The following is a 27550-nucleotide window of genomic DNA, read 5'->3' on the forward strand; positions in this document are numbered from 1 at the left end:
GACTCTCAAGAGGAGGAGGAGGAGGAAATCAAGATGGTGGAGGAAAAGTGACTTATCAGCAAATGAGAATTTAAAAAAAATTGTTTTGGATGTTTGAGAGAGGTGATGAGCTCCCTGTTTAAACAGCACATGCAACTGGCACTAACTCGGGCCTGGCACATTGGCACACATCTAATCAGGACTTGGAGTTTGGTGAAAACCCATGCAGCGCAGCAGGCTTAACATGTGTGAAAGTGACTCACGTTAACACACACACAGTGTGTCCACTGCAGCTCATTAAATGTGTGATGTGTGATGTGTGTCCACTGCAGCTCATTAAATGTGTGATGTGAAGCTTCTCTTCGTCTTTGTCTTATTTGGGCACCTGAACTTTAGAAATCATTTATGCATTTTTAGGAAAAAACGCCATTTTGGCCAACTTTGAAGGCTCATAGCCTCGAAATAAGAAAACTAACATTCTCAATGTTTTGTCAACATGTTCTCTTACTCATGGACTATATATATGTAGAGTTTTAAAACTGTGAGTGCTAGCCATTCATGACCATAAGAGAACAAAAACAGGTTTTTTTTTCATTGCTTTCAAAAAAAATATGGGTTTGTTTCGATGAATAAGTCTCTAATGGTGGGAAGGACTGTAATTCCTTTGTGATTTTGGACAACAACACAGGGTACTGCCCCAGTGTTCAAATTTTTTGAAAATAATATGGTAGCCTTAAGAGAGGAGAGGGGTTTAAAAAAAAGTGGTGCTCATTAAATACAGGAATTTTCAGCCTTTTTTTAGGATGCGTCTATCCACATTTGAAGAGCCATATCTCAGAAACCAAACAAGATAACCAGCTAAAATTTTGGTTTTCTTCTAATGAGACATGGAGGAACATTTGGACCAAAAATCAGGAAAAACTGAGGACCATGGTGTCGGACCTGTTCCAACTGATATGGAATTGCCCCTACCCTATGTCTGTCAGTTAATAAGAATTCCTCATCAAATAAATAAATAAAATAAAATAATATAAATCCTCTATTCCCTTTAAAAAGACAGTCCTATCTTGCTTGAAAAAATAACTTTACATAGGCTATTATAATATTCATAAGGCAGCTTCATGGACGGCGGTAAACTTTGGGAACCAGTCTTCACAAATCCAGCGTGTTACATCTCGATAGAATGTCCACCTGTCCACCTAAATAGATGAACTTGCGAATGCGCTTTTTTTTTTTAACTCCATAATCGAAAGTAAAAGGATAACCCACCTGGTATTTCAGACCGCAGACTTCGTCGAAGACACGATAAACTCATTTGTGGTGAGTAGGCTACCTATTGATTTATTATTATTAGGCTAATAGCCTAATAAAAAACGTTACGAGGATGTTTAGTGGGTGTAGGACTTTTACAGAAACTACAGCATCTTGTCTCGATAAGTGTGATTCTGAAGTTTTGCTTCCCAATCCAAAAAAACTGGACTGCACAAACGGCCGGCGTAAAAGACGCAGTCGCACTCCAAGTCAAAGTAGGTTTCTGAATCTGGCGTAGGCTTCAGTAGACGACAATAATAGAGTTAGTAAAAACACACACCCTCGAAACCCCCAATGAGAACGTTTAAGCAGCTAACCCTCACAAAGCTAATGATAATAATAGCCTAATAATAATAATAATAATAATAATAATAATAATAATAGGCTAATGAAAAGTCCCCCAAAAAACAAACAGCATAATCTTACGGGCTTTTATGTTTTATTTGTTTGAGTGTTGTAGCCTACAGAATGTCAGAGGTAGGCTACGATGAGCCATTGAATTTGACATGAGTCATATGTTAATGGCCTTGGTAAGTTTGGTCATCTTTACCATATCAGTTGTTTTCCTTTACAATGCCTTCTTATTGATTTAAGTTAAATGTACAGTGTATGTTTATGTACGCAATGTTCATCATCATTATTAAAGTGGCCAGTTCACATTGGACCCAATTTAGTAGACTGCTTTCCATACTCATATACAGATACATCTGTAAAAAAGACTCTAGCGATTTAACATAAAAGAAACAAAGTACAGACTCTGACATGTACTTACAAGTTAAAAGTATCTGGGCTCTTTTAAAAGACTATACGCCTATTTTATCAGTTGTCTGCTAATAGAAGTGGACTGTGGCCTTCAATGGTATATTCCAATTTAACAACCAACTTAACTATTTCATTGTTTCTATTCTATGGCATTTCACAAAAAAACCCAACCAAGCTTGTTGCCTGTTACCAAACCAGGTAGTGGGGCAGTTAAGCACAAAAATGGATCACTTTGTAGTACGGTAGTACGGTATGTTCATTTGCAATTTTGCAATGTTGGGAGTGCAATGAGTAGTGCGACTGGGAATGTCTGCCTTCTTGTTGTCCCTGTCAGGTCATGGACACCTCAAGAGGCACAAGCATGATGCAATATGACAAGGGGAAGAGAATAGTGCAATATCAGTATACTGAGGTTTAGGACTCAATAAATATAGTGCAAGGCAGTTCAGTCAGTGCAATGCTGATGTATTAATAGCAGTACTGTAACTAAGAGTGAAGAGCACATGAGGTACTGTAGGTGAGCAGCACAGGTTGAATATGTTCGGAGTAACATGTGCTGTTATAGAACATGTTTTCCCACACATCTTTGAGACCTGTTGGAGCAGTTTCATTTCTCTATCATTGAGATTTTGAGTTTCGGTATGAAGACATTGCAAGTTTCATTTGCACTGCACATTGAAGTGCCTGAAGCGATTCACATTTTTCAAAAAAAAAAAAACCCAGAAGACCTATTGTTTAGCTATTGCTAAGCCCCGCCCATCGAATGCCGATTAGCCAATAAGAGCCGCATGCAGACTTCTTCAGCCTTTTTATTTTCCTCCTTCCCGCAGCGGCCTAGCCTGGCAAGCCAAACTACACAGAAATGTATAGTCTGGGGTCGGACCATTCACAGAGCTGAAGCCTGTGGGTGGGATGAACAGTTGTCTTTCAAACTGCCTCTGCACGTAATAGGCCAGCATTTGTTACCAATCGTAGCCGGTCGGCAAAACGGCAAATACATCCTTTAAAACGAATGACTTGAGTGCTTCTTTCTGCTCAAACTTCAAAGGAAAGCCCAAGTCTAATTCTTCCAAAGCAGATTCAAACGAGCCTCATCCATCTTTTGTTTTTCTCAAACCCAACTCGTCGAACGAGGACGCATGGTCCTGTCCCCTGGTGTCTTATCGGAAGCCGAAGGTGATCTAAAAGGCGGGCTCAAGGACTCCGTACAGATAGAGCGTTCTGATTGGCTTGGCTGAACTCAAGCCTAGCGCAGGCTTGTCCTCAACGGTGCGACCCTAGACCATCCTGCTAGGCAAAAATATTTTTGCCCGCTAGGGTGCGTCTAGATTTCTAGGCTAGCAGCGGCCATTTGTAAATCAGAAAACTATCATTAACGAGTTCTCAGTAATGACTGGCAGATGCACAGAACAATGAAACGGTTTGTGTAGCGCATAGCCTAGCTTTGGTTTACAGTGGCCGCCGCATGGATAAGGTGAATAGAGATGATTATATAGAGATGTAAACTGAAAACAATGGCAAACAATATGCATGGGATTAATGCAACACTGATACGTGGAATGTTCGCTTCCAGTTGAAGTGTTCTTAACAGTGTTCTGTAATAAACTGGATAGTGCAGCGAGGGGAGAGGCTTGTTATATCTTTTTACTCTGACAAGTATTTATGTTGAAGCCCAAACTGGACATTTTATTTCATCAAATGCTTTAAAACTAATATGTACAATGTTAAGAAGACATCAATGTTTTGCTCCATTGAGATTGAATGGGATTTAGCTAACCAGTGGTGGTTTTGCCAACAAAGTTGCTAGTTGTCTGTTGTCTCATTAGTTGCCTTGTGTTGCCAGCAACATTGCTCAAACAACTGCCCTGTGTAACATCAGCTTTATAGTTAGCCATCACATGTTATTAAGGAGGGACAAAGAATTAAGCTTGCGTATGGATCATAGCCTACAGCACCTAGTGAGAGGTTCTGTCCCTGGTGAGTGGCACAGATTCTGGGGCAGATGGAGGTCACATGCTTTGATGCAAGATAGCTTAAATGGAGCCACGGTGATCAAATGACGTTGATTCTACGTTCTGTTTGTAGCCTATAGGACGTTTTAGAGAACCCCCCTGCAGTACTGCCACAGACCCTCATTGGGTATCACTGACGTAGGATATGGATTCACTTCAATTAGAAAACCCTGGTGAGCAGTGCACTGTTGGCACATGAGCATGAAACCATCAAAACTATGGCAAACAAAGCACCCATGGGGCAGCCGTGGCCTACTGGGCTTCGGGGCTTGTAACCGGAGGGTTGCCCGTTCAATCTCCAACCAGTCCACTGCTGAAGTGCCCTTGAGCAAGGAACCTAACCCCTCACTGCTCCCCGAGCGCCGCTGGTTGGGCAGGTCACTACTCTGGGTTGTGTGATTCACCTCACTGTGTGTTCACTGTGTGCTGTGTGTGTTCACTAATTCGGTTAAATTGGGTTAAATGCAGAGAACTGAATTTCCCTCACGGGATCAAAAAAGTATATATTCTATTCTATATTCTATTCTATTCTATGTCAAAGACAAACCTGTCTACTTTGAAATGTGACATCAGGAGTTGAACGCTTCTCAAATGTAGGCTAATGCCAAACATCATGCATGTTCCAAACAAGTAGGCCTATGGGCTCTTTGTGTGTCTTACCATGTAGCTCACCATATCTGTTGGCTTGAATGCTAAAAGAAACACAAGGGCCATTGGCCCCGCAGCAACTCATGGTTAAGTCAGTGCCTTGCTCAAGGAACAACGGTGGCAGCCAGGAATTGAGCCCACTGTGCTACCACTACCCCGAGTGCTCACCCATATGGATTTTAATCAGAACAAACATTTGTGTGAAACTAAACTTTAGTGTGCATGGAGGCAACTTTACATTGTTTACTTTACTCATGAAACCTAATATGTTGCATTCATCAGTTCAGTAAAGGGTCAGGATTCCCCTCCCTGCCAAACAATCTCTGTCCTCTGAAACTCAGGGCAACTTTTTATTGAAAGAAGTGTGGCCTCGTCCTTATTCGTCCTCACTCCCATATCCTGCTTTTGCAGGTACATCTGTTTCCCTTGACGCACATAAGGACAATGTTGGCAAAAATAATCTTTGCAAAAGCAGTGCACGTACACAGAAAATATTGGCAAGATAACTGTGACACTCCAAAATGTACTTAACAATGATAATAACAATAATTTCTTTAACATTTACTTTAACTCATGAAACCTAATATGTTGCATTAATCAGTTCAGTAAAGGGTCAGTGTTGCCAAGTCTTGAGCGAAAAAAAAGCAACCGGTTCTCTGAAAACAAGCCCAAAACAAGCGACCCAGCCACCACCAGTAAAGTAAAGGCAAAAAAGTGTTTATTTGTCAAGCAAATTTGGATGCAATATGAGTCTTGAATTGAATACCATACAGGATCTCAAAACCATATTATGAACATGCCTTGCCATAGTATATGACATTATTATTCGTCTTTTTTCATAACACAAAAGGATCGATATAGTGTATTTGGTATCAATGGAAAGCTTTGTTTCTCTTCTTTCATTTGATATGCACTGCATGTCTGTGCGATGCCGGGTTCGTGAGTCATTCAAGCGAGAGTAATGGATGCGTGGGTGAACGCAGAGCAATATAGACTGTAAATATGATATACTTTGATTTAACTTCATGATTTTCCCCCCTTGTCATACTTGATTGTATACAGACAAGTGCCTAGTCTCGTTGGAAAGCCCGGCTTGTGCTCTTTCATGCAATGACGCACTTTGCGTCTGTCGGGCTCATAGGGTTAAAGGTGACAGAATGGAAAACATCTTTGTCTTGGTTTTGATGATTTAGTAGATGTTGTGCATAACCAAAGAGCTATCATGCACATGAGGTATGGTTGTGCCCTCCTTCATATGAAAATCTTTAACTTAGAAATAGCCACTTAAAAATGGGCGAATTAGAACAAAGCCTACTTGTGATGTCAAATAACGCAAAGCCATTGGACTTCAATTGGGGTTGCCAAAGAGGGCGCCAATTAGTCAAAAGGACCATTTCAATACCCAGCCTAATAGTCCGGCAGCCAAATGCCATAATTTAGGTGAACCTGGTTTTGTCGGTTAAAGTGGTCTGGTCTACCAAAAGCTCACGAGAACCTTAATGAAAAGAAAAAAAAAATGAAACTGGCTTTATCCAATGTTCAGATTTGATCTTTTTAAGTTTATGCAAATCAGTGCATATTTAATTACATCATACCTAATTTGCATATTCAAACATTACATTTCAGAAAACTGTAATACATTTATTTTTCATATTGATCTAAGTAATCAACTGGTGAAGTTTCATAGTGATATCTGCTTGTTCATTTGTTTACCCTATTCACCTGTAGTATATCCGCCTATAGTCAACACATTGGACAAGAAAGGCTTAATATACGAAATTGCCCAAGGGATATCACCAGGCACCCTCTTAAATCTTAAAGAGGTACCCCTAATATACGTTTTAATTGGGCTTATAAAATTGCAATTGAGTTTATTTTCTATAGATCAATGTTGAATATATTCTATTATATATCTAACATCAGAGAACACAGTACAATACTCAATTCACCCATTCTATGTCCTCTTTGTCAGCGAAATGGGCTTTTTTTTCTATGCTGGAGTAAGTGACAGTGGGAAGGGCAGTGGCTAGAGTTAGAATGGCTATAGCGGTAGAATTGTATTTTGCTTAATTTAACAATGTCTGTCATTTTTTGTCCAAAAGCGACCAAACTTTGCACTGCGCTCACGCATGCCATTAGCAAGACCTGTGTCAAATTTTAGGTCAGTCGGATGGGTGGTTCGAGAGTTATGCGTGGAACAGGCAGACAGACAGAGTGACACACAAACAGACGTTCCTTGCATTAATAAATATAAAACCTACTGCTGCCTTCATTTACCAGCAATGTTAGCCTAGGCTACTTTCTTTAGCTTTCAAAATAGCTACGAGCGCTTAAACACATGCATTGCATCTGGTTAACTTATTCTATTCTTTGAGGGTTTTGAGCTCTTTACCACATCACCAGTGTTGGGTAAGTTACTAAAAAAAAGTAACTGGTTACTTCACTTTAGTTACTGCTTTGAACTGTAATTGAATTACTTTACTCATTCCTAATGTTAAAAAGTAACTCACTACTCATTACTTTACTTTACTTTTTTCCCACTCATACAAATCCTGTAAGAAAAAAATGCAGCTCAAACAAGACCTATTCTTTCATTTAACTTCATTTTTAAACATTCTGCAAAGCATGAACATGGTTCAAGGTGTAACTTGGCAGTGTGTAAAATGATAATAATTTAAAAATAACATTTACAACACATGTGAAAAGTGGGCTGCATAGGCCTAGGCTATATAAAGTGGCATTTGAAACTGCCAATCATTTGAAAACTCAATATACCAGCCCTGTATTTAAGTTGCAAACAAATGCCTCAAAGTGAAAGAAAATAGGCCTATTTCTATGTAACATGCTGTTTTGATATTGACATTGTAAATGTTCTCTAGGAAGAGTGTAAAGCAGTTTGCAGTAATGCTAACCACAACGTCGTTGCTGGAAAGAAATAACGAACAGCCAATGGTAACCTAAGTGTGGTGGCGGGCCAGATCTATGATAAACTAATGCATGCGGCGGGCTGCATTAAAGTGCGTGGCGGCCGCAGTTGGATACCCCTGCACAACCGATCTCCAGAGCAGTATGCTATGCATGCGCTAGTACCTCCGTCTCATTTAACCTAGAGCCAAGGAGAGAGAATTCATGGAGCCTACTATTTGTTTTATTAGTCAACATATTAATTTTTACACTAGGCAAAAACGTGGGTAACGCAGTAACTAGCGTTACTGTAGACTAGGAACTGTAACTCGTTACTGAAATTTGAACTGTAATGTGTTACGTTTCTACGTTCCTGACAACAGTAATGAAATTACAGTAATTTGTTACTTTGTAACTCGTTACCCCCAACACTGCACATCACTCTGACTTGGCAAAGAGAAATGTCTGAATTCAAATGGGTAAAGGCATGAGACTGAGAGAGGCAGCAGATATGGGGAAAGCCCAAAAGAAGCTATCGCACAAAAAAAATAAGCACAAAAAAAATGCAACCCGCAACTTATATTTTCAGGTGACTTTGCAAACGCACAAGCCCAAAGTTGCTTAAAACAAACAGACTTGGCAACACTGTAAAGGGTTCTGGCAGACACTGTTAAAGACATGTCCCATAGGTTTGAGTGCTTCAGTCTTCAGTCAGATTTGTTTCCAATTTAGTAGATTGTATTTGTGTATTTCAGAGATGGCCCCACGTCCAGTGAGCATGCAGGAGCCGATGTGTTTCATTAGCAATGAGAAGAATGGAGGTCTGAGAGTGGAGCGGGAGGCTTTGAAAATCCTGCAGCAGATCAAGCAGCCGGTGGTGGTGGTGAGTATTGTGGGGCTCTACCGCACCGGGAAGTCCTACCTGATGAACCGACTGGCTGGAAAACAATCAGGTAAGATTGTGTCAGGAACCTCGAGGCTAGCCTCACTTCACAGACCTAAATCAGAATGAGATTCAGGGGCGCATTTCCCAAAACCAGTTGCTTACTAAATAAATAACTCTTTATCAGGTTAGCAACTATGGTTTTGGGAAACACAGCAGAGGATAGCAAGGTCTGTCTTGCTCCACCTCTTCGTCCCCAGACCAACTGCTACATGTGTAACAGTAAAGTGTGTCCACTAATGGCCAGTTGCTCTGTGCCACGCAGGCTTTGCCCTGGGCAGCACAGTGGAATCCAAGACCAAAGGAATCTGGATGTGGTGTGTGCCTCACCCCTCTAAACAAGGCATGTCTTGGACACACTAGCCCCTGATCTTACAAACACGCACATGTACTGTATGTCCTGACTCTTAACACACACACACAAACTCTCTCACACACACACACACACACACACACACACACACACACACACACACACACCCACACACACGTCTACAATATATCCACATGTGTGTGTGCTGCATCATCATGTATATGCATATGGTTTATTATTGATGTGTTTTACAGGACACACACTGGTGCTGCTGGACACAGAGGGATTGGGAGATGTGAACAAGGTAACAGTGATTTAAGATGTGAACAAGGTAACAGTGATTTAAGATGTGAACAAGGTAACAGTGATTTAAGATGTGAACAAGGTAACAGTGATTTAAGATGTGAACAAGGTAACAGTGATTTGAGCAATAAGATGAGGGATTGGGAGATGTGAACAAGGTAACTGATTTAAGATGTGAACAAGGTAACAGTGATTTGAGCAATAAGATGAGGGATTGGGAGATGTGAACAAGGTAACAGTGATTTAAGATGTGAACAAGGTAACTGATTTAAGATGTGAACAAGGTAACAGTGATTTGAGCAATAAGATGAGGGATTGGGAGATGTGAACAAGGTAACTGATTTAAGATGTGAACAAGGTAACAGTGATTTGAGCAATAAGATGAGGGATTGGAAGATGTGAACAAGGTAACAGTGATTTGAGCAATAAGATGAGGGATTGGGAGATGTGAACAAGGTAACAGTAATTTGAGCAATAAGATGAGGGATTGGGAGATGTGAACAAGGTAACAGTGATTTGAGCAATAAGATGAGGGATTGGGAGATGTGAACAAGGTAACAGTGATTTGAGCAATAAGATGAGGGATTGGGAGATGTGAACAAGGTAACAGTGATTTGAGCAATAAGCCCCAAGAGGCCATAAATGCTTTGTGTTGAGCTTTCATTCCTTCTGTTTTAGGGAGACCGAAACCACGACACCAAGATCTTTGCTCTGGCCATTCTTCTGAGCAGCACTCTGGTGTACAACAGCCGCGGCACCATTTATAATAAGGCTATCGAGGAGCTCCAGTATCCTTCTGCATCACTGTACACATACCATCATAGTGTACAAGGCACCTGTGGCATTACCAGTAGGGGGTAGCAGACTACGCCACCCTGGGAATTGCACCCAGGGAGATATCAACCAATAAATACACAATTAGAATTTAGCACACAAGTTCGTTGACTAAGACACCAGAGGCAGAGTTCCAATAATAGGTTGTCTTTATTACAAGGATAAAAATGTCAAACATACAAGACAAACAAGACAAGTTTCAATCATACCATGGGAGAGGAGCGTAGACAAGTTTATCAGGGCTGAGGCTTACCAGCAGGGGGCGAATTGCCAGGAGATGGATCCCAAAAACACCAGCCAGGCACTCGTGCTTGCACATACACACCTCAAAAAACAAGATATAGCACAATAGCAAAAATAAGTAGAAATCCCATTCAAGGGGCACACGTGAACCACACGCACAAAGGAAAAGGGGACACCTCCCCCTAGAAGATGTAACTGCCTCCCTGCCTGGAGCACTCAGCACCTAAGAACAGAGAAGAGGTGAAAACCAGACAACCATACACGCACAGCCAACACATGCACAACCAACACATGCACAACCACATGCACCACGAACTCATGCACAACAAACACATGCACAACAAACACATGCACGACCCACACGCAGACACAATGCCAGAAGGATAGATGTATTGGGCGGCTAAGCGGACCACTGATGATCCGCAGCAAATTCAAGATGGCCTCCCACCAGTGCTAGTATCCAACGCACAGCATGCAGCAAATCAAAAGAAACAAAAAGAAAGAAAACCAAAATATAAGGACAAAGGGTGGCCTGCAATGGGATCACTAGCGATCTACAGCAGTTACAGAAGGCCTCCCACCAGTGTCAAAAACATAAATCAAAAGAGAACAAGACAATGACCAACATACAAGTAGAGAAAATAAAGAACAAAGAAAACCAACAGACAGACATAAATCAGGCTTCAATGGTTACATACGTGATGGCCTACTGGCTATCCACAGCTATGACGGGCCTCCTGCCAGGGGTTTAACATGTAGGTAATACAAGGCTAAGGCAAAACATTAAGCCAGATTCCTGAAGCTACCCACGTTTTCCCCAGGGCACAAATACACTCGCGCACACACACGTACACATAAATCCACTCACAGACATGCGTTCGTAATGACACCGACAAGTTACAACACACACGGACAAGACAACATTTGTATCGAACTGTGGTTGCCGACGTCTTCGCCGTTATCTTCAGAGTAGTGGCCCGGTCAGGGCAGATATCGTCTCGGTGTAAGCAACGAATATGGCAAAAACAGCAGGAGACACAGATACGACCCGAAGTACCTAAAAAGGCATACAGGACACCTCATTATTGCTAAACACAATGCTAAAAACAAGGGCAATAGGAATCCATGCAAGGAATACATACCAGGAAGTTGACAGCTTCCCACTTAGTCAGCGGCGAGCTCACGAAGCTCCGCTGAATGTTTGCCTCTACAATCCTCGGACATTGACAACCAGCACCAAAACCACTAACCCAGACCGAACACCGCCAAGCAACAGATGAAAGCGCTGCAAAGCCACCACAGCAAGTAGCAAAGCATCAGTCACTATACTACAAACAATTTAACCATAGTCCGAGCATACAGAGGAAGAGTGTACATACCGGTAGAAAGTCGACTGGAGGGGCAAAACAGGAAGTCACATGGAGACCAATCACGGCGTCTGCCAACATAAGGCTACTCCAGACTAAATAGAACGGCAACGCACACCATTGGCTGTGACCGCCCTAATCATTAGGAAGGGCTCAGGCCGTGCGTCTCACCACAATCTACCCCCACCTTTTCAGTCGGCGTCCCGACGATAGGCAGGCTAGCAGCTACATCCGAACCCTCAGGCCGAAGAGCAGCACTGACTAAACTTGAATCCGGGCCGCTAGGACATATCCGCTGCCGGCTTGCTGCCTGGGGTAAATGGTGGAGGTTTGAATGCTGGCCTGCTTTGGCTCTCTCTGTCCGGCGTGGACAGGAAGTGGCTGGGACCCCTGGGGATGGCACTGACACACTGGTCTCTGCTTCATCTAAATTATCCACTGCAAGGACAATTGGTGTACCCCCAGTATGGGCATCCCTGCTAGTACTAGGCTGACCATCTAGAGTAGGGGAGGGACCTACTGGGATACAGGTGTCTAACGTAGTGGGGCTCTGTCCAGCAGGTGATGTTAGTGGTTCCCCTACTGGGGGATCAGTATGCTCAGCCTGGGGGGGTAGGCTGGCGGAGGTAACGGGTGTCTCCACTGGATGCAGCATCAGTGCCGGGGGCAATAATGCCAAGTCGCTATCAAAGTCTTCCTCCCTCGCCACAACAGTCTCCTCAACCGGTGGACTAATGTGAGGAGGACCAACTGGTGCATTGCTTCCCACACGGGCTTTAAGGAGACCTCGATGTACCTGTCGCACTTTGCTCCGATCAGTCACAGGGGCAATGGTGTATACAGCCCCGTTGGCTGGGGGGGCTCTGATAACCTCATACACCACCGGGCTCCAAAGGTCCTGAATCTTATGGCAGCCTCTCATGCTGTGGTTACGGAGGTAAACCAACTGGCCTATTACCAGCGCTAGGTCTTTAACCTGGCGATCATGGGCTTCTTTACGTTTACCAGCTGCGGCCTGAAGCCGGCCTTCAGCTCCCTGAAAGGCAACTTGCAACCTGGCTTGGTGTTCCTCAATCCAATCATGCACTGTCCCTGCCACCGGGTCTGGTACTGTTCCTAGCAAGAAGTCAAGCGGCAGGCGGGGTTCTTGGCCAAACAACAGAAAGTAAGGGGATTCACCAGTTACTGCATGCGGAGTAGTGTTATAACAAAACAGTAGTTGTGGGAGGCAAGCAACCCAATCTCTTTTTCGAGACGCGGGCAAGGTACGAAGGAGATTATGTAGGGTGCGATTAAAGCGTTCGCACTGGCCATTACCAGCCGGGTGGTAGGGCGTGGTGCGTGATTTCTCAACCCCATAAAGCTGGCAAAGTTGTTGGATGAGCGTTGCCTCAAAACAACGACCTTGGTCGGAATGAATGCGAGCGGGGACACCAAACTTATAAAACCACTCGTTGACCAGTACCTTGGCCACAGTAGGGGCACGCTGGTCCTGGGTGGGGATGGCCAGAGAATATTTGCTAAACACATCCGTTAAAACTAAAACGTTTTCCACTCCCAACCGAGAAGGTTCTAGTGACGTAAAATCTATGGCCAGCACTTCATTAGGCCGTGAGGCCAACAGATGCCCCATGAAGCTACGTGCTGGGGGTTTAGTGTCTTTGGCTATTTGGCATCGCTCGCATTCAAGGCACCAACGAGCCACATCCGATGACATGCTAGGCCAGTAGCACCGTCTACGCGCCAACTCCAGGGTACGCTCAGTCCCCTGGTGGCCATGCTCCTGATGGAGCTGAGTCAAAACATCAGACTTCATACTAGCCGGGAGTAATAGTTGGAAATATTCCTCTGCTCCGTCTGGACGAAACACCCTACGGTACATAACCTCTTCCCTTTCCACTAGCCGATCCCACTGACGCAACAGGGCTAATCCCGACTTAGACATACCCTGTCGCTCAAAGGGCCCAGGTTTAACCCCTCGCCTCCAGTGTGGCAAAACCTCCTGGAGAATGGAATCTTGGTCCTGGCTGGAGCGCAAGGTATGAAGATTATTTTCAGGCAAAGCTGTAACTACCGCTTGGGTCACCAGAGTTACTGGCTGTGCTTGCACAGCCTGCTGTAAGGAGGCTGGAAGAGTCATACCCAGAGCCATATTAGCCAAATCAGGGGGGTCCGGGGGATTCTGCCTCGACAGAGCATCCGCATTGCGGTTTTGTCTGCCAGAGCGGTATTTGACCTCATAGTGGAAAGGAGCCATTTGAGCGACCCAGCGCTGCTCTACCGCGCCCAATTTCGCAGAGGACAAGTGGCTTAGGGGATTATTGTCCGTATAAACTACACAGTGCTGCCCTAACAAGTACTCCCTAAACTTTTCGGTCATGGCCCACTTGAGCGCAAGAAATTCCAACTTCATAGAACTGTAGTTGGACATGTTGCGCTCAGTGGGCCGAAGACCACGACTGGCATAAGCTATGGGACGCACCTTCCCTCCTTGTTCCTGAGAGAGGACAGCTCCTAACCCGCTGTAGCTCGCATCCACTTCTAAGATGAAGGGCAAACTGAAATCAGCATATGCCAGGACGGGAGCAGTAGTCAGTTTTTGTTTTAGTGCATTGAAGCTTTGCTGGCAATCTTCAGACCACAGGGACATTATACTCTGGCTTGGGCTCCGCTTTGATTTGTTGCCACCCAGCACTGCCACCAGCTTATGGAGGGGAGCCGCCAACTTGGCAAACCCCTCCACGAAGCGGCGGTAATAACTAGCGAACCCCAGGAAAGACCGTACCTCTGAGACTGTGCTGGGGCAACGCCAGCTAGCCACTGCCTCAATCTTTTGAGGGTCCGTCGCCACACCCTGACTGGAAATTACATGACCTAGGTAGCCAACCTCCCGTTTGAAAAATGCACACTTGCTCAACTTAGCCTTAAGGCCCTCATGTTGTAGACGCTCCAGAACAAGTTCTAATCTTTCCAGGTGTTGGGAAACAGATGAAGAAAAGACCACAATGTCATCCAGATATAGTAACAAGGTTTGACATTGCTGGTCTCCAAAAATCCTTTCCATCAACCTTTGAAAGGTTGCTGGCGCGTTACAGAGACCAAATGGCATTCTCTGCCATTCAAAAAGGCCAAACGGTGTGCAGAAGGCAGTCTTGGCACGATCACCTACCACTACCGGGACCTGGTTATACCCACTGGCTAAGTCCATGGTAGAAAACCAGCGGGCTCCTGCCAGGGCATCGAGGGATTCTTCAATACGGGGAAGAGGGAAAGCATCTTTCCGAGTTTTAGCATTGAGTTGACGGTAGTCAACGCACATGCGGAGACTACCATCCTTCTTTCGGACTAACACTATTGGGGATGCATACGGACTACAACTCTCAGTAATAACTTGTGCCTCCAGCAACCCATTGATATGAGCTTTAGCCATTTCATATTCTGATGGTGGGATGCGCCGGTGTCGTTGTCGAACTGGCACATCGTCAGTTAGTGGGATCTGATGAGAGATGAGGTTTGTACAACCCAGGTCACCATCATGGCTGGCAAAGACTCCACTAAACCGCTGTAACAAAGCACGGACTTGTTCCTGATCTGCAACTGGCAAGACAGAGAGGTCAACCTCCTCAAGCTGTGCCTGTACTGAAGGTGCTGCCATCTGGGAGGAAACGGTGGCAGTCATAGTGTTGACCTCAGTGATATTCTCTGACAAACTCACTACTTGCGCACCACACAAGCTACCCAACTCCGTGCGGGGATATAGCAATACATCTGTCGTGCTTACATTCACTACCGGTATGTAGCTAGTACCATGGGTCACTCTAATCATAGATGGCGAAGCCAACAAGCCAGCAGGGAGCCCTCTGTCAGTGGGTTCAAACAAAACAGGTGTGTTGGAAAACTGTGCTGAACATGTAGCTGCTACCATCACCATAGTGCCACCTGGGATGCGATGGGCTCGACCTCCACGAGCCCTCACTTTCCCTGGCCTAATGGGGTGAGTCTCTGCGTAATGACACTGCTGTAAGGCCTCAACAACGGCACTGTGGGCCTGAGAGACAGAGGGCAGACTGAAAAGGGCAGGACCATATTGCCCAAAGAGCTCATAGTAGCATTTGTTCAGGATGTTCATTCCAACCACACCAGGTGCCTGGAGGCCAACCCCCCCAGGCAGGTCTTTAACAACTAGAACACCACAGCGTGGTACAGACTTTCCACAAAGTTCAACGTCCAGTTCTAAGTAGCCTACATAGGGTATAGCCAGCCCATTGGCGGCCCGGAGTTGTAGCCATTGACAGGAACGTAAACGGTCAGAGCCCCAGGGCTCAAAGTGATTTACAAAGAATGTCTCTGTGATGGTGGACACCATAGACCCAGTATCTATTAAACATTGTACAGAGACTCCACCCATAAGTACATTTAAATGGGGACATGATGACATTAAGCTAGATCTGACGGACAAATTACTCGAGCCAGGCAACCCCCCACCTGAACTTTGGCTCAGCAGTTCGGTGGGTGCCAGTTTCCCGCCAACTGACGAGAAGACTGTCCATCGCCTCTAGAGTGACCAGCCATGGGGCCCTGGGCGCGAGGGGGGACCCGAGGCCCATCACAATCTTGGGCAAAATGGCCAGGCTGCTGACACCGCCTGCATATGACGGGGTTACCCCGAGGCCTGTGCTGAGGACGCTGTAACATAGCCACACTCTGGGACAGCTGATTGAGCTGCTCTTGTTGACGTCTCAACATGTCCTTCAGCTCTGATAACTTAGATCCCTGAGTGGAGCTGCTAGGAACGGGCATAGGGCCTCCCTGTACTGCATACTGGACACCGTGTATAGATGGAACCGACTGACTGCGACCCCTCGTGCCACCTGGCATGCCTTCACGCTCCCACCTGATAGCCTCTGCTCTGAGCTCTAACATGGTCATGGTTGGCTGGCGTCTTATAAGCTGCTTAAGTTCCCTCCGTAAGGTACCATCAATAACATGCTCTGAGAACTGATCTCGCAACAAAACCTCCGCATTCACCAAACCAGAGGGTGCACGATTCTTAACTTTGTCCATAAGATTCATTAAAGCCAAAGAGAATTCCAATAAGGTTTCGCCATCTTGCTGCTTTCTAGAAAAGAAGGCCTCTTGCAAGGCTACATAGGACTGGGAGCACCCATACAGTTCCTGGAGAATATTTTTGATCTTTTTAGGATCATTTCGGTCAGTACTCGGCCGATACTTTATCTCCTGTCTGGCCTCCCCTTCTAAATGGTCGTACAGAAAGAAAGCCTGATCATTTACGGAAAGGTGCCGAGCCCGCATGCAAGCTTCCACCTCTTCAAACCATTCAGTAACCTTCATCCCTGACTTGCCATTAAACATGGGACACTTTCTATCACGGGGAACAAACACTAAGCTCTGTGCTACCGGGGGCCCAGGCTCACCAGGCAAAGGTACATTTGAGGGAGAGGATGGGCCTGCATCACCCAGGGATCCTGGAATTGGCCTCTGCTTCAACTTCTCATTGTCAGCTTTAAGCTGAGCCACCATCTCCCTAAGCTCCTGTAACTCGGCTTCCATATTTACAACAAAAAGAATGACTTACCAATATGTCCACTGTCAAGGAGATGCAAGCGCTGCAAGGGTCAAACTAAGCCTCCTGCTGTTTTTGCCAACACACACCTACCCACATATAGAAAGAACAGGTTAATCAAAATGCCTGAAGTGAAAAATAAGCTTTTACGGCAACAACCACAGTAAAGACAACAATTATCAGAACATGCGCCCCTGGTGTTTGGAAGTCGATCCTGCCCCGACTACGCCAAATGTGGCATTACCAGTAGGGGGTAGCAGACTACGCCACCCTGGGAATTGCACCCAGGGAGATATCAACCAATAAATACACAATTAGAATTTAGCACACAAGTTCGTTGACTAAGACACCAGAGGCAGAGTTCCAATAATAGGTTGTCTTTATTACAAGGATAAAAATGTCAAACATACAAGACAAACAAGACAAGTTTCAATCATACCATGGGAGAGGAGCGTAGACAAGTTTATCAGGGCTGAGGCTTACCAGCAGGGGGCGAATTGCCAGGAGATGGATCCCAAAAACACCAGCCAGGCACTCGTGCTTGCACATACACACCTCAAAAAACAAGATATAGCACAATAGCAAAAATAAGTAGAAATCCCATTCAAGGGGCACACGTGAACCACACGCACAAAGGAAAAGGGGACACCTCCCCCTAGAAGATGTAACTGCCTCCCTGCCTGGAGCACTCAGCACCTAAGAACAGAGAAGAGGTGAAAACCAGACAACCATACACGCACAGCCAACACATGCACAACCAACACATGCACAACCACATGCACCACGAACTCATGCACAACAAACACATGCACAACAAACACATGCACGACCCACACGCAGACACAATGCCAGAAGGATAGATGTATTGGGCGGCTAAGCGGACCACTGATGATCCGCAGCAAATTCAAGATGGCCTCCCACCAGTGCTAGTATCCAACGCACAGCATGCAGCAAATCAAAAGAAACAAAAAGAAAGAAAACCAAAATATAAGGACAAAGGGTGGCCTGCAATGGGATCACTAGCGATCTACAGCAGTTACAGAAGGCCTCCCACCAGTGTCAAAAACATAAATCAAAAGAGAACAAGACAATGACCAACATACAAGTAGAGAAAATAAAGAACAAAGAAAACCAACAGACAGACATAAATCAGGCTTCAATGGTTACATACGTGATGGCCTACTGGCTATCCACAGCTATGACGGGCCTCCTGCCAGGGGTTTAACATGTAGGTAATACAAGGCTAAGGCAAAACATTAAGCCAGATTCCTGAAGCTACCCACGTTTTCCCCAGGGCACAAATACACTCGCGCACACACACGTACACATAAATCCACTCACAGACATGCGTTCGTAATGACACCGACAAGTTACAACACACACGGACAAGACAACATTTGTATCGAACTGTGGTTGCCGACGTCTTCGCCGTTATCTTCAGAGTAGTGGCCCGGTCAGGGCAGATATCGTCTCGGTGTAAGCAACGAATATGGCAAAAACAGCAGGAGACACAGATACGACCCGAAGTACCTAAAAAGGCATACAGGACACCTCATTATTGCTAAACACAATGCTAAAAACAAGGGCAATAGGAATCCATGCAAGGAATACATACCAGGAAGTTGACAGCTTCCCACTTAGTCAGCGGCGAGCTCACGAAGCTCCGCTGAATGTTTGCCTCTACAATCCTCGGACATTGACAACCAGCACCAAAACCACTAACCCAGACCGAACACCGCCAAGCAACAGATGAAAGCGCTGCAAAGCCACCACAGCAAGTAGCAAAGCATCAGTCACTATACTACAAACAATTTAACCATAGTCCGAGCATACAGAGGAAGAGTGTACATACCGGTAGAAAGTTGACTGGAGGGGCAAAACAGGAAGTCACATGGAGACCAATCACGGCGTCTGCCAACATAAGGCTACTCCAGACTAAATAGAACGGCAACGCACACCATTGGCTGTGACCGCCCTAATCATTAGGAAGGGCTCAGGCCGTGCGTCTCACCACACACCCATAAAGTATCATTACAGTTTCAGTGTTTATTTAGTGTGTAGCCCATTGTATCTTGATGGTTAGCTGTACCAGAAGCAGTTACATCTAATTCCTGAGTACTAACTCCTCAACCCTTTGCAGATATGTAACAGAGATTAGTAGATTTATAAAGGTCAGATCGTCTGATGAAGAAGGAGACGATTCAGATTTTGTGAAGTTCTTCCCAAATTTTGTCTGGACCGTGAGGGACTTCACTCTGGAGCTAAAGATCGGTGGTCAGGATGTGACAGGGGATGAATACCTGGAGTACGGCCTTCAGCTGAAGAAAGGTGTGAATGAAAGAACACGGATGAACCCCAAACATGTTGTCAGAGTGTTTGTGCACCCCTTTATTAATCATTCACATTTCTTTGAAGGTTGTTCAGAAAATGAAGTGGATTATAACCGTCCAAGAGAGTGCATCCGAAAATATTTTCCATCTCGGAGATGTTATACATTTCCATTTCCGACTAATCCAGACAATATGTCTCGTTTGGAGAGTTTGAATCCAGATGAGCTTTCTGCTGCTTTTTTGGAGGTTGTAGAAGAGTTTTGCTCCTTTGTTTTTGAACACAGCCAAGAGAAATTGTTGAAAGGTGGACACACCGTCAGTGGGAAAGGTGAGTTATGGGAACATGTTGTGAATGTGATGACTGAGAGGTGACAATTCCAACTGTTCAACTACGATATTCAACAAAGCAAATGATGGATTTTTAATTTAGCCTACTCTTTTAACTGACCAGATCAGTTCATCATCAATGTAAGCCTAGCTTTTATGTCACCACTGGAATATCAGAGCAAGAGTAGTGGAAGACATTTGTTTTGTCTTCACTTCAAGACGATAGTTAATTTGCAATTATACTGTATCTATCTATAAACATTCCCACATTAACTTTCAGATTCCGTAAAATGTGAGATCAATTTGTGGCTAGACATCCTTTAAGTTTTCTCATGCTCAAGTGTTTTTCATATATGTATTGATCTTGGCCTCCATATCACATGTCCTTGAATACACCTGTGTGTCTTTCCTTGTCTCCGTGAAGTCCTTGGTGATCTAGCAAAGACGTACGTAGACACCATCTCCAGTGGTGGAATGCCCTGTCTGGAGAATGCTGTGGTCGCCATCTCAGAGAAGGAGAATAAAGCTGCAGTAGAAGATGGGGTTTGTTTGTATCGGAGTGGAATGGACCGGCTGAAGCAAACCTTTCCTGTAGAGCTGCAGGTCGTGACCTCTAAACATCGGGAACTCAACAGCATGGCCATTCAGGAGTTCATGAAGCGATGCTTCAAGGACGATGAGGGAGACTTTATGAATTCTTTAGAGGTCAGAGTTCCCATTCCAAGTTATTAAAGGAGCAGTAACTCGTCATTATATTCTGTTCTATACAAACTTTCCAAAATTTTAAATAAATATAAAACAAAATATTACTCCTGTTTTTTTCCAGTTTATGTAATGTCTTTCCCCACTTATGAACAAAAGTAAGGATTCACTGTTTAACATGAAATTACAGAGAGGCATTGATCTACATTTTGAGCAGCATTTAAAAATCAATGAGGAGGCTTCAAAGAAAAAATGCCGGGATCTTTTGAATCGTCTATCTGCTGATATGGCCGATAAGCTCCAGAAGGGAGGCTATGCTAAACCTGGAGGTTACAAACTCTACCGCCAGGACATGGATCATATTGTGGAGGAATACAACAGTCAGACCAAAGAATCAGTCAAGGTTATACACACCAGACATTCAAAGGTTAATGCAAAGGATAATACAGCAACATCATCATCATCATTGTGTGTTTGTGATTCCCTCACAGGCTAAAGAAGTCCTGGAGAAGTTTGTGACGAAGAAAAGCGAGGAATCTGAACACATCAGACAGGCAGATAGCAAGCTGAGTGAGAAAGAAAAACACATTTCTGGTGAGCAAAGATAAAGGTGTTGTTCGTATTTGGGCTGTCAAGCAATTGGGAAATTTAATCAGGAAACTGTATAATTAATCAAGACCACAGAAACGATTTAATTATCTAATCTGTTGATTTTTTACATAAATGAAGTGAATTTAAATTAAAATTTAAATTAAATTAAAACTTACGTTACATGACTCATAAAAAGTTTTTTTTTTTCATCTACTTCATGGAAGTTTATTCCATACAATTTATTCCATAGACGTATATATATTCTATGTTATACAACAGTTAGGTCTGGTCGAACGATTTAGCAATATCTGATTGGACGAGACGCGTTCTCTTCACAGCTCTTCACAGCTAATAATCACGCCGCAACGGTTGATTCTTCGCTTTGATTTAAACGAGACGGCATTCCATGTTCTTTGAGTTAGCAGTTGCATAGCAACCAAACGCGTTCTGACCCAGTTAACAATTTCCTTTGGGCCGGATCCGCATAAAAGCCTTTAGATCCGCATGTAGCGGACCTACGGTATCTGACTGTGGGCCAGATGTGGCCCACACACAATAAGCGGACCCGTATTGCAGATCCGTACCACACACAAGAGGCGGACCCGTATTGCAGATCCGTACAACACAGAATAAGAGGACCCGTGCCACACACACACAATAAAGGGACCCGTATTGCAGATCCGTACCACACACAAGAGGCAGACCCGTATTCATGGGTTTCATCAGGTCCCTTTGCATAGGTGTATCAAGTACCATGCAGTCTGCGTTGATAATCAAGGTGCTTCATTTTATGCACCTGCGGAAAAGGACCTGATGAAACCCATGAATTGCAGATCCGTACCACACACAAGAAGCAGACCCGTAGCCTACCACACACAATAAGTGGACCCGTATTGCAAATCCGTAGGCCTACCACACACAATAAGCGGACCCGTATTGCAGATCCGTACCACACACAAGAAGCGGACCTGTACGGGTTCGCTTACTGTGTGTGGTACGGATCTGCAATACAGTTCCGCCTCTTATGTGTGGCACAGGTCCGCTTATAGGGCTCGGGATCATGACGTGAAAACTTTGCGGGCACAGCCATATTGGCAGCCTCACTCCTTAGTTTACTATGGATTACTATGGATTTACTCCCGCCTATTAGTGTGTTCCTATCACTTAGTTTTTGCCTTCTTGGTCGTATGTTGCTATGTAGTGGGGTGTAACAGCGCAACCCAGGACCGCAAGAGGAAAAGAATCGCTAATACTATATTTCTGCTTCTTGTCTTCTGCATCTGAATGAATGGACATCACGTTCGGTGCGCTATCAACATGGCGGCAATATCCAGAATGCAAGTCGTGTGCCCGAGCCCTATTGTGTGTGGTACGGATCTGCAATGCGGTTCCGCCTCTTATGTGTGGTACGGGTCCGCTTCTTGTGTGTGGTACGGATCTGCAATACAGGTCCCATATTACATATGACTTTAAGCAGACATTCACCACATCCCCAACTGGTCACCACTATAAAAAACTTTGCAGAAGAATTAAGGATGCTTATCACAATTTTATGACTTTATAAACCTCATGGTTTAGATATAAAATATAACCTAGACATTCTCTGATAACTTTAATTATATTTTGTGTAGGCCTACTTTGTTGAGGTTTGCTTCCCAGCATGCATTGCAAATATTAGTTTTGAATTTTGAAACAATGTGGTTGGGACATTTTAGCTTATAGGCTAACCTACTCCACTGATGTTTTGAACAATAACATTACCAGATATGACCATTGACTTAGTAATTTATTAGGGGGGAAATACACCGTAGTCGTGAAAGTATTAGACCTAACCGGGTATAAATATCCAGCTAACTAATCTAATATTTATTCATCTGGACGTGATCATCAATCTCCAAGCTGCATCCATGGGTAAGATAAATAAGTGTGTGTACTTAAATACTGGCATAATGGCAAATCATTACTGCAGGCTAATTACTGCAGTGCTTAACAATGTTGACAGCTGTTTCACTCCCATAAATAGTGACCTAACGCCACAGGCTTCGTGACAGATTGACTTGTGTAAGCTAAACGGCGCAAAAGCTAAACGGTGAACAGGTAGTTGGGTGAAACTCGTAGAAATTCGAATTTTCCTCTTTTTACGTCGCAGTGACAAAATATGTTTTTTTAAAATGCTCTGAATCATCGCCGGGACGTTATCTTGTTTGTTGGGAGCAGTCTTAGCCCTTATTGGCACCAGATCAGTTAAACGGATCCAAAACAATTTTGGACCGATGTGCGTTTGGACGCCGGATCAGGTCCATTATGCAGATCCGTGCCGAATGTTGTGGTAGATGTGGCCCAGTTCCGTCCCAGTGTAGTTTTGCTATCTGGGCAGTAATCCGATGACCTTTTTCAAGTAACGAGTAAAGTAAGGGATTACAATTGCAAAAACAGTAATTAGATTACTGTTACTTTCCTGCAAGCAGGCTGCGTTACTAAACTTCTAAACAGCAAGACAATGGAGTGCAGGAGAGAGCATGACCATGCTGCATTTAATAGCCTACACGAGTTGGGGTTTTCCTACACTTTTCCCATAGTTCGGGGCATGGACTTCTTTTATCTTTACTTCACTTTTATTCTTCTTTTTACTTTCATTTTATTTCGATGACTTATGCTTTTGCCTATAGCTTTCAGTCTGGACTGCTGCTTCAACTCAAATGTCTTTTGACGTTCAAACTTGTTTTCGGTGGACATAAGGGTTAATTTGTACCAGGGCTTCCTGTTTTTGTTTTACCACCTACAGCGCGCCCGTTTTGAATTTGTTGCAACAATGCAGCATGTAGCCTGTTACATCCGCAGCATCGATGAAAGATTGGAGCGTGACACAGGCAATTCGAGCAGATTAACTGCGTTTAATTGGAACTCAGCGGTGACGCTCGTTGTTCATTTAACATAATCTGAACGAATTCATGTTCAAGTTCTTTATTTACAAATGTGTTGCATGCAGTTCATAGTTCACAGAACTCGTTTATGCACAACACTGCATTTGATTCTATTTTATATGATGGAATGGAACATGCAGAAAGAATAGAATTAGGCTGCAAGGTGTATTGCTTTATAGCATATTCAGGTTGTGTAGCCTAGCTAGTGTGTTGAAAATTAACTGAGTAAAGTAATTAGTAAAGTAACTAATTACTTTTGGGGGAAAAGTAATCAGTAAAGTAACAGGATTACTTTTTTGGAAAAGTAATCAGTGACTACTTTTTCCAAGTAACTTGACACTGGCCGCTGCTACGCTTATTTCAGGATGACTGCATCGCCATAAAGCTAGCAACATCTCTGGATCTGCATAGAATCTTCACAGGTTAATACTCACGCAAATAGTACTCTGTTGAGTCTACCTTATCTATAGGATAAGTGGCAGAAGTTATAGTAAAGCAGATTAGTGAAAAAAATCATTCACTTTGATATAAAAGCATGACATTTGGCACAGATACTCTCTAAGGGCCACTTTTCTGGAAAAGCCGCTGGCCACCCAAAAATTCAATATGGCGGCCATTTTTCAAGATTATGCTCCTAAACGCTAATAGTCTAGTGAGGTGGTGTGTAGGTCTGCACTTCAATTTAATAATTTTCATGTAGCCTACTAGCCTGGCTAGCGTCCACTTCTCACATGAGACGTTGTCTGGTAACCAGATGTTCATTTTCTCAGATTAAAAAAAAATGCCCAGATCTGTTCATTGGGTGTTACCAGTGATTAAATTGGGCCGGGGCTCTCCGGGGCTGAGCCCCGGCACATAAGCTCATGCGGTATTAGACTATGACACATGATCACAACTCATAAGCAAAGAACCTTTTTCACGCTTTTCAGTTCTGATTAAACAATCTATTTTTAACAATTGACAAAAACCGTCTAGTTTTCCTGATAGCAAGACGACCTCTCAAAGCTCAGTAGGGCATTCGCGATCAGAGATTCTAGAACACTAACACTTCTCTTCTACTACGTTCGAGACTGATTTGATACTTGCTCCTCAGCGAGTAGTTGAGGCTAGTGGTGCGGCACGTTCTGTGCTGCCCACCGCGTTCTACGCAACTGTACCTGGAAAGAGCTTGCTAACTAAAGTCATAGTGCTCACTAAAATCATAAAGGAACACTGCAAAACACTCATCTCTTATATGATCCCAGAACGATTTTCTTCGACTTGTTAGTGTTTTGAACATGTATTTTATCTAATGACACAGAAAGCATAAAGAATTGCATCCAAATATCCTTGTCATGCACTATGCAACTTTGTTTCACTCGCGTAAAACCGTGAGAATGAAGGCTAATCACCCTCACGTATTTCTTAAAGCGACTGGCACTCAATTGCACACACCACTAATGTGCAATCAATTAGACTACACACCCCATTAAAGATATGACTAAGTGTAATAGTCTTGAAATCAGTACACAAATGACAAAACATTTTTAGCTACTAGTAATTATGTGTGTCTGTTTGTGGAGGGATCAATATTTACACCAACATATTGAACATTTCTCCACATGCTGATTTTTCACCTTAACATTGTGACAAGATTTTAAATATTATGGCTCAACCTACCTCTGTAAAGTCAGCTAACAACCCATTAAAATGCACTAGAATGTAGCAAATAACATGTATGATAGTAAAAAAAATCTGGGGGAGGACCCCCCGACCCCCACAGAATTTTCTTCAAAACAATATACACAATAATAAACAATAACAATACGGTATGGGGGCAATATGATATGGTTATCAAATTAGAGGGTATTTTACAAATGTATATTTGGGCAGGCCGGAGGCGGGTACGGGGCAGAGCCCCCCCACATAACCAATCCCAATTTAACCCCTGGGTGTTACGGATGTCTATCAAATGCCTCTGTGCATAGCTCATCATCGTCTTGCTTTCCCCCTTGTTCTGTGATTGGTCTCCTAACTCAGGCTAAAATGAGGGCAATAGTGAATGAAATCAACGCGCAAGGCAGGGTGGGAACACCTGATGTGTGACCTTTTTGCCCCCCAAATGCCTAACCAGAGGCCAAGTGGCCTTGCCCCTAAAGTTAAGTTCTCCTACAGTGGCCCTGGTCAACCATATTATATCTGGTAACGCTGAAAAGTCCATCCATCCAATACAATTTTGAAAAGAAGACACAAAGTGAAATGGATGAACTGAATAGACCCTTAATAGAAAACATGGTATTTCCAAAATTTTTTTAACAACTCAACAACTGGGAATTAAATTGCACTCTTTGTAGTCTGTTTCGGTTGTTATTTTTCTTCATGTCTGCTCTTTACCAAGTTACAATTTATCCTCTCTTCATTACCAGAGGAGAGAGAGAAAGCTTTTCTCTTGGAACAGAAGATGGAGGCTGAAAAGGAAGAGAAGCACTTGTTGGAAGCAAAGATGAAAGCAGACCAGGACAGTTATGAAGAGAAAATTAAATGGGTGGAAGGAAAACATGAGGAAGAGAAGAGACGTTATGAGCAGGAGTTTGAGAGAGCTCTGGAGAGCAAGATGAGTGAGCAGAAGATTATGCTGGAAAAAGGGTTTGAAGAGGAAGCCAAGAAGCTACAGAAGGAGATAGAACAGAGCAAGAAGGAGCATGACGTAACTCGAGCCAAATATGATACGGAGCTTAAGCTGCTGAGGGAAAATTGGAAGGAAGAGAAGCAGGAGCTGGAGCGAAGAAATGAGGAGGAAAGGGCTCGACAGAATCGGCAACAAGATGAGACCAGGAACCAATACAACCAGCTCATGATTTTCTTGGACCATTTTTTGAAATCCAAAAACTCATGTCTTAAGTGTGTTATCTTGTGATCAAGGTCACGGTTTGACTTCTGAGCTTCAATAACTTCCAAATGTTCAGTTTTGGTTGTTTGTTTCCTGAAGTATACTCAGTGGGCAGCTGCCATCTTTAAAAATGGTGTCTAACATGTCTTCACTTCTATCCTCTTCTATCCTCTTCTGCCCCAGAGTGGTAGAGAAAACAGAGTGGCGACGCTCTGTGTGTGTTTCCCTTCAAGATAGTTTTTTTCCTCATTGTTTTCATTGTGAGATTACAATGACAATTGTATTTAGAATAAACAAAAGTAATACCTGTTTTTAGTGTCATGGGCCATGCAGACCATGTGTGCTGTTCAGTTCTACAGAAAGCGCCTGTCATGATCATAATGCTTTAACTGTTTTTTCTCTTTGAACTGAAACTAATCCATACTATTTTAACTGAGCAGTAGGCTGATAGAGTCTAGTGCTACATGTAAACAGGTCCTCATGGTGTAATACCTGACAGTTAATAAAGACTATTCTCTTTCACGTGACCCGAGTGTGTTTAATCAAGAACATGTAGTAACTCAAAGTAATTAAAGAATGAGTTGCATTATGGCAGGGTAAGTCA

At 43.7% G+C, this 27550-nt stretch overlaps 1 protein-coding gene across 1 annotated transcript; it reads left to right on the forward strand.

The window, feature by feature from the left end:
- Positions 1–8373: 8373 nt before the first annotated feature.
- On the forward strand, positions 8374–26997 carry LOC134093474 (guanylate-binding protein 1-like). Its single transcript, XM_062546526.1, has 11 exons — positions 8374–8569; positions 8825–8902; positions 9127–9176; positions 9854–9963; positions 19344–19531; positions 19619–19861; positions 20285–20565; positions 20753–20965; positions 21054–21156; positions 26483–26873; positions 26979–26997. Exons 1-11 carry the CDS (start codon positions 8374–8376, stop codon positions 26995–26997), a joined length of 1872 nt encoding a protein of 623 aa, XP_062402510.1.
- The last annotated feature ends 553 nt before the right edge of the window (positions 26998–27550 follow it).

This window comes from Sardina pilchardus, chromosome 10, assembly GCF_963854185.1.
Source record: "Sardina pilchardus chromosome 10, fSarPil1.1, whole genome shotgun sequence".
In the NCBI taxonomy this organism is placed as follows: domain Eukaryota; kingdom Metazoa; phylum Chordata; class Actinopteri; order Clupeiformes; family Clupeidae; genus Sardina; species Sardina pilchardus.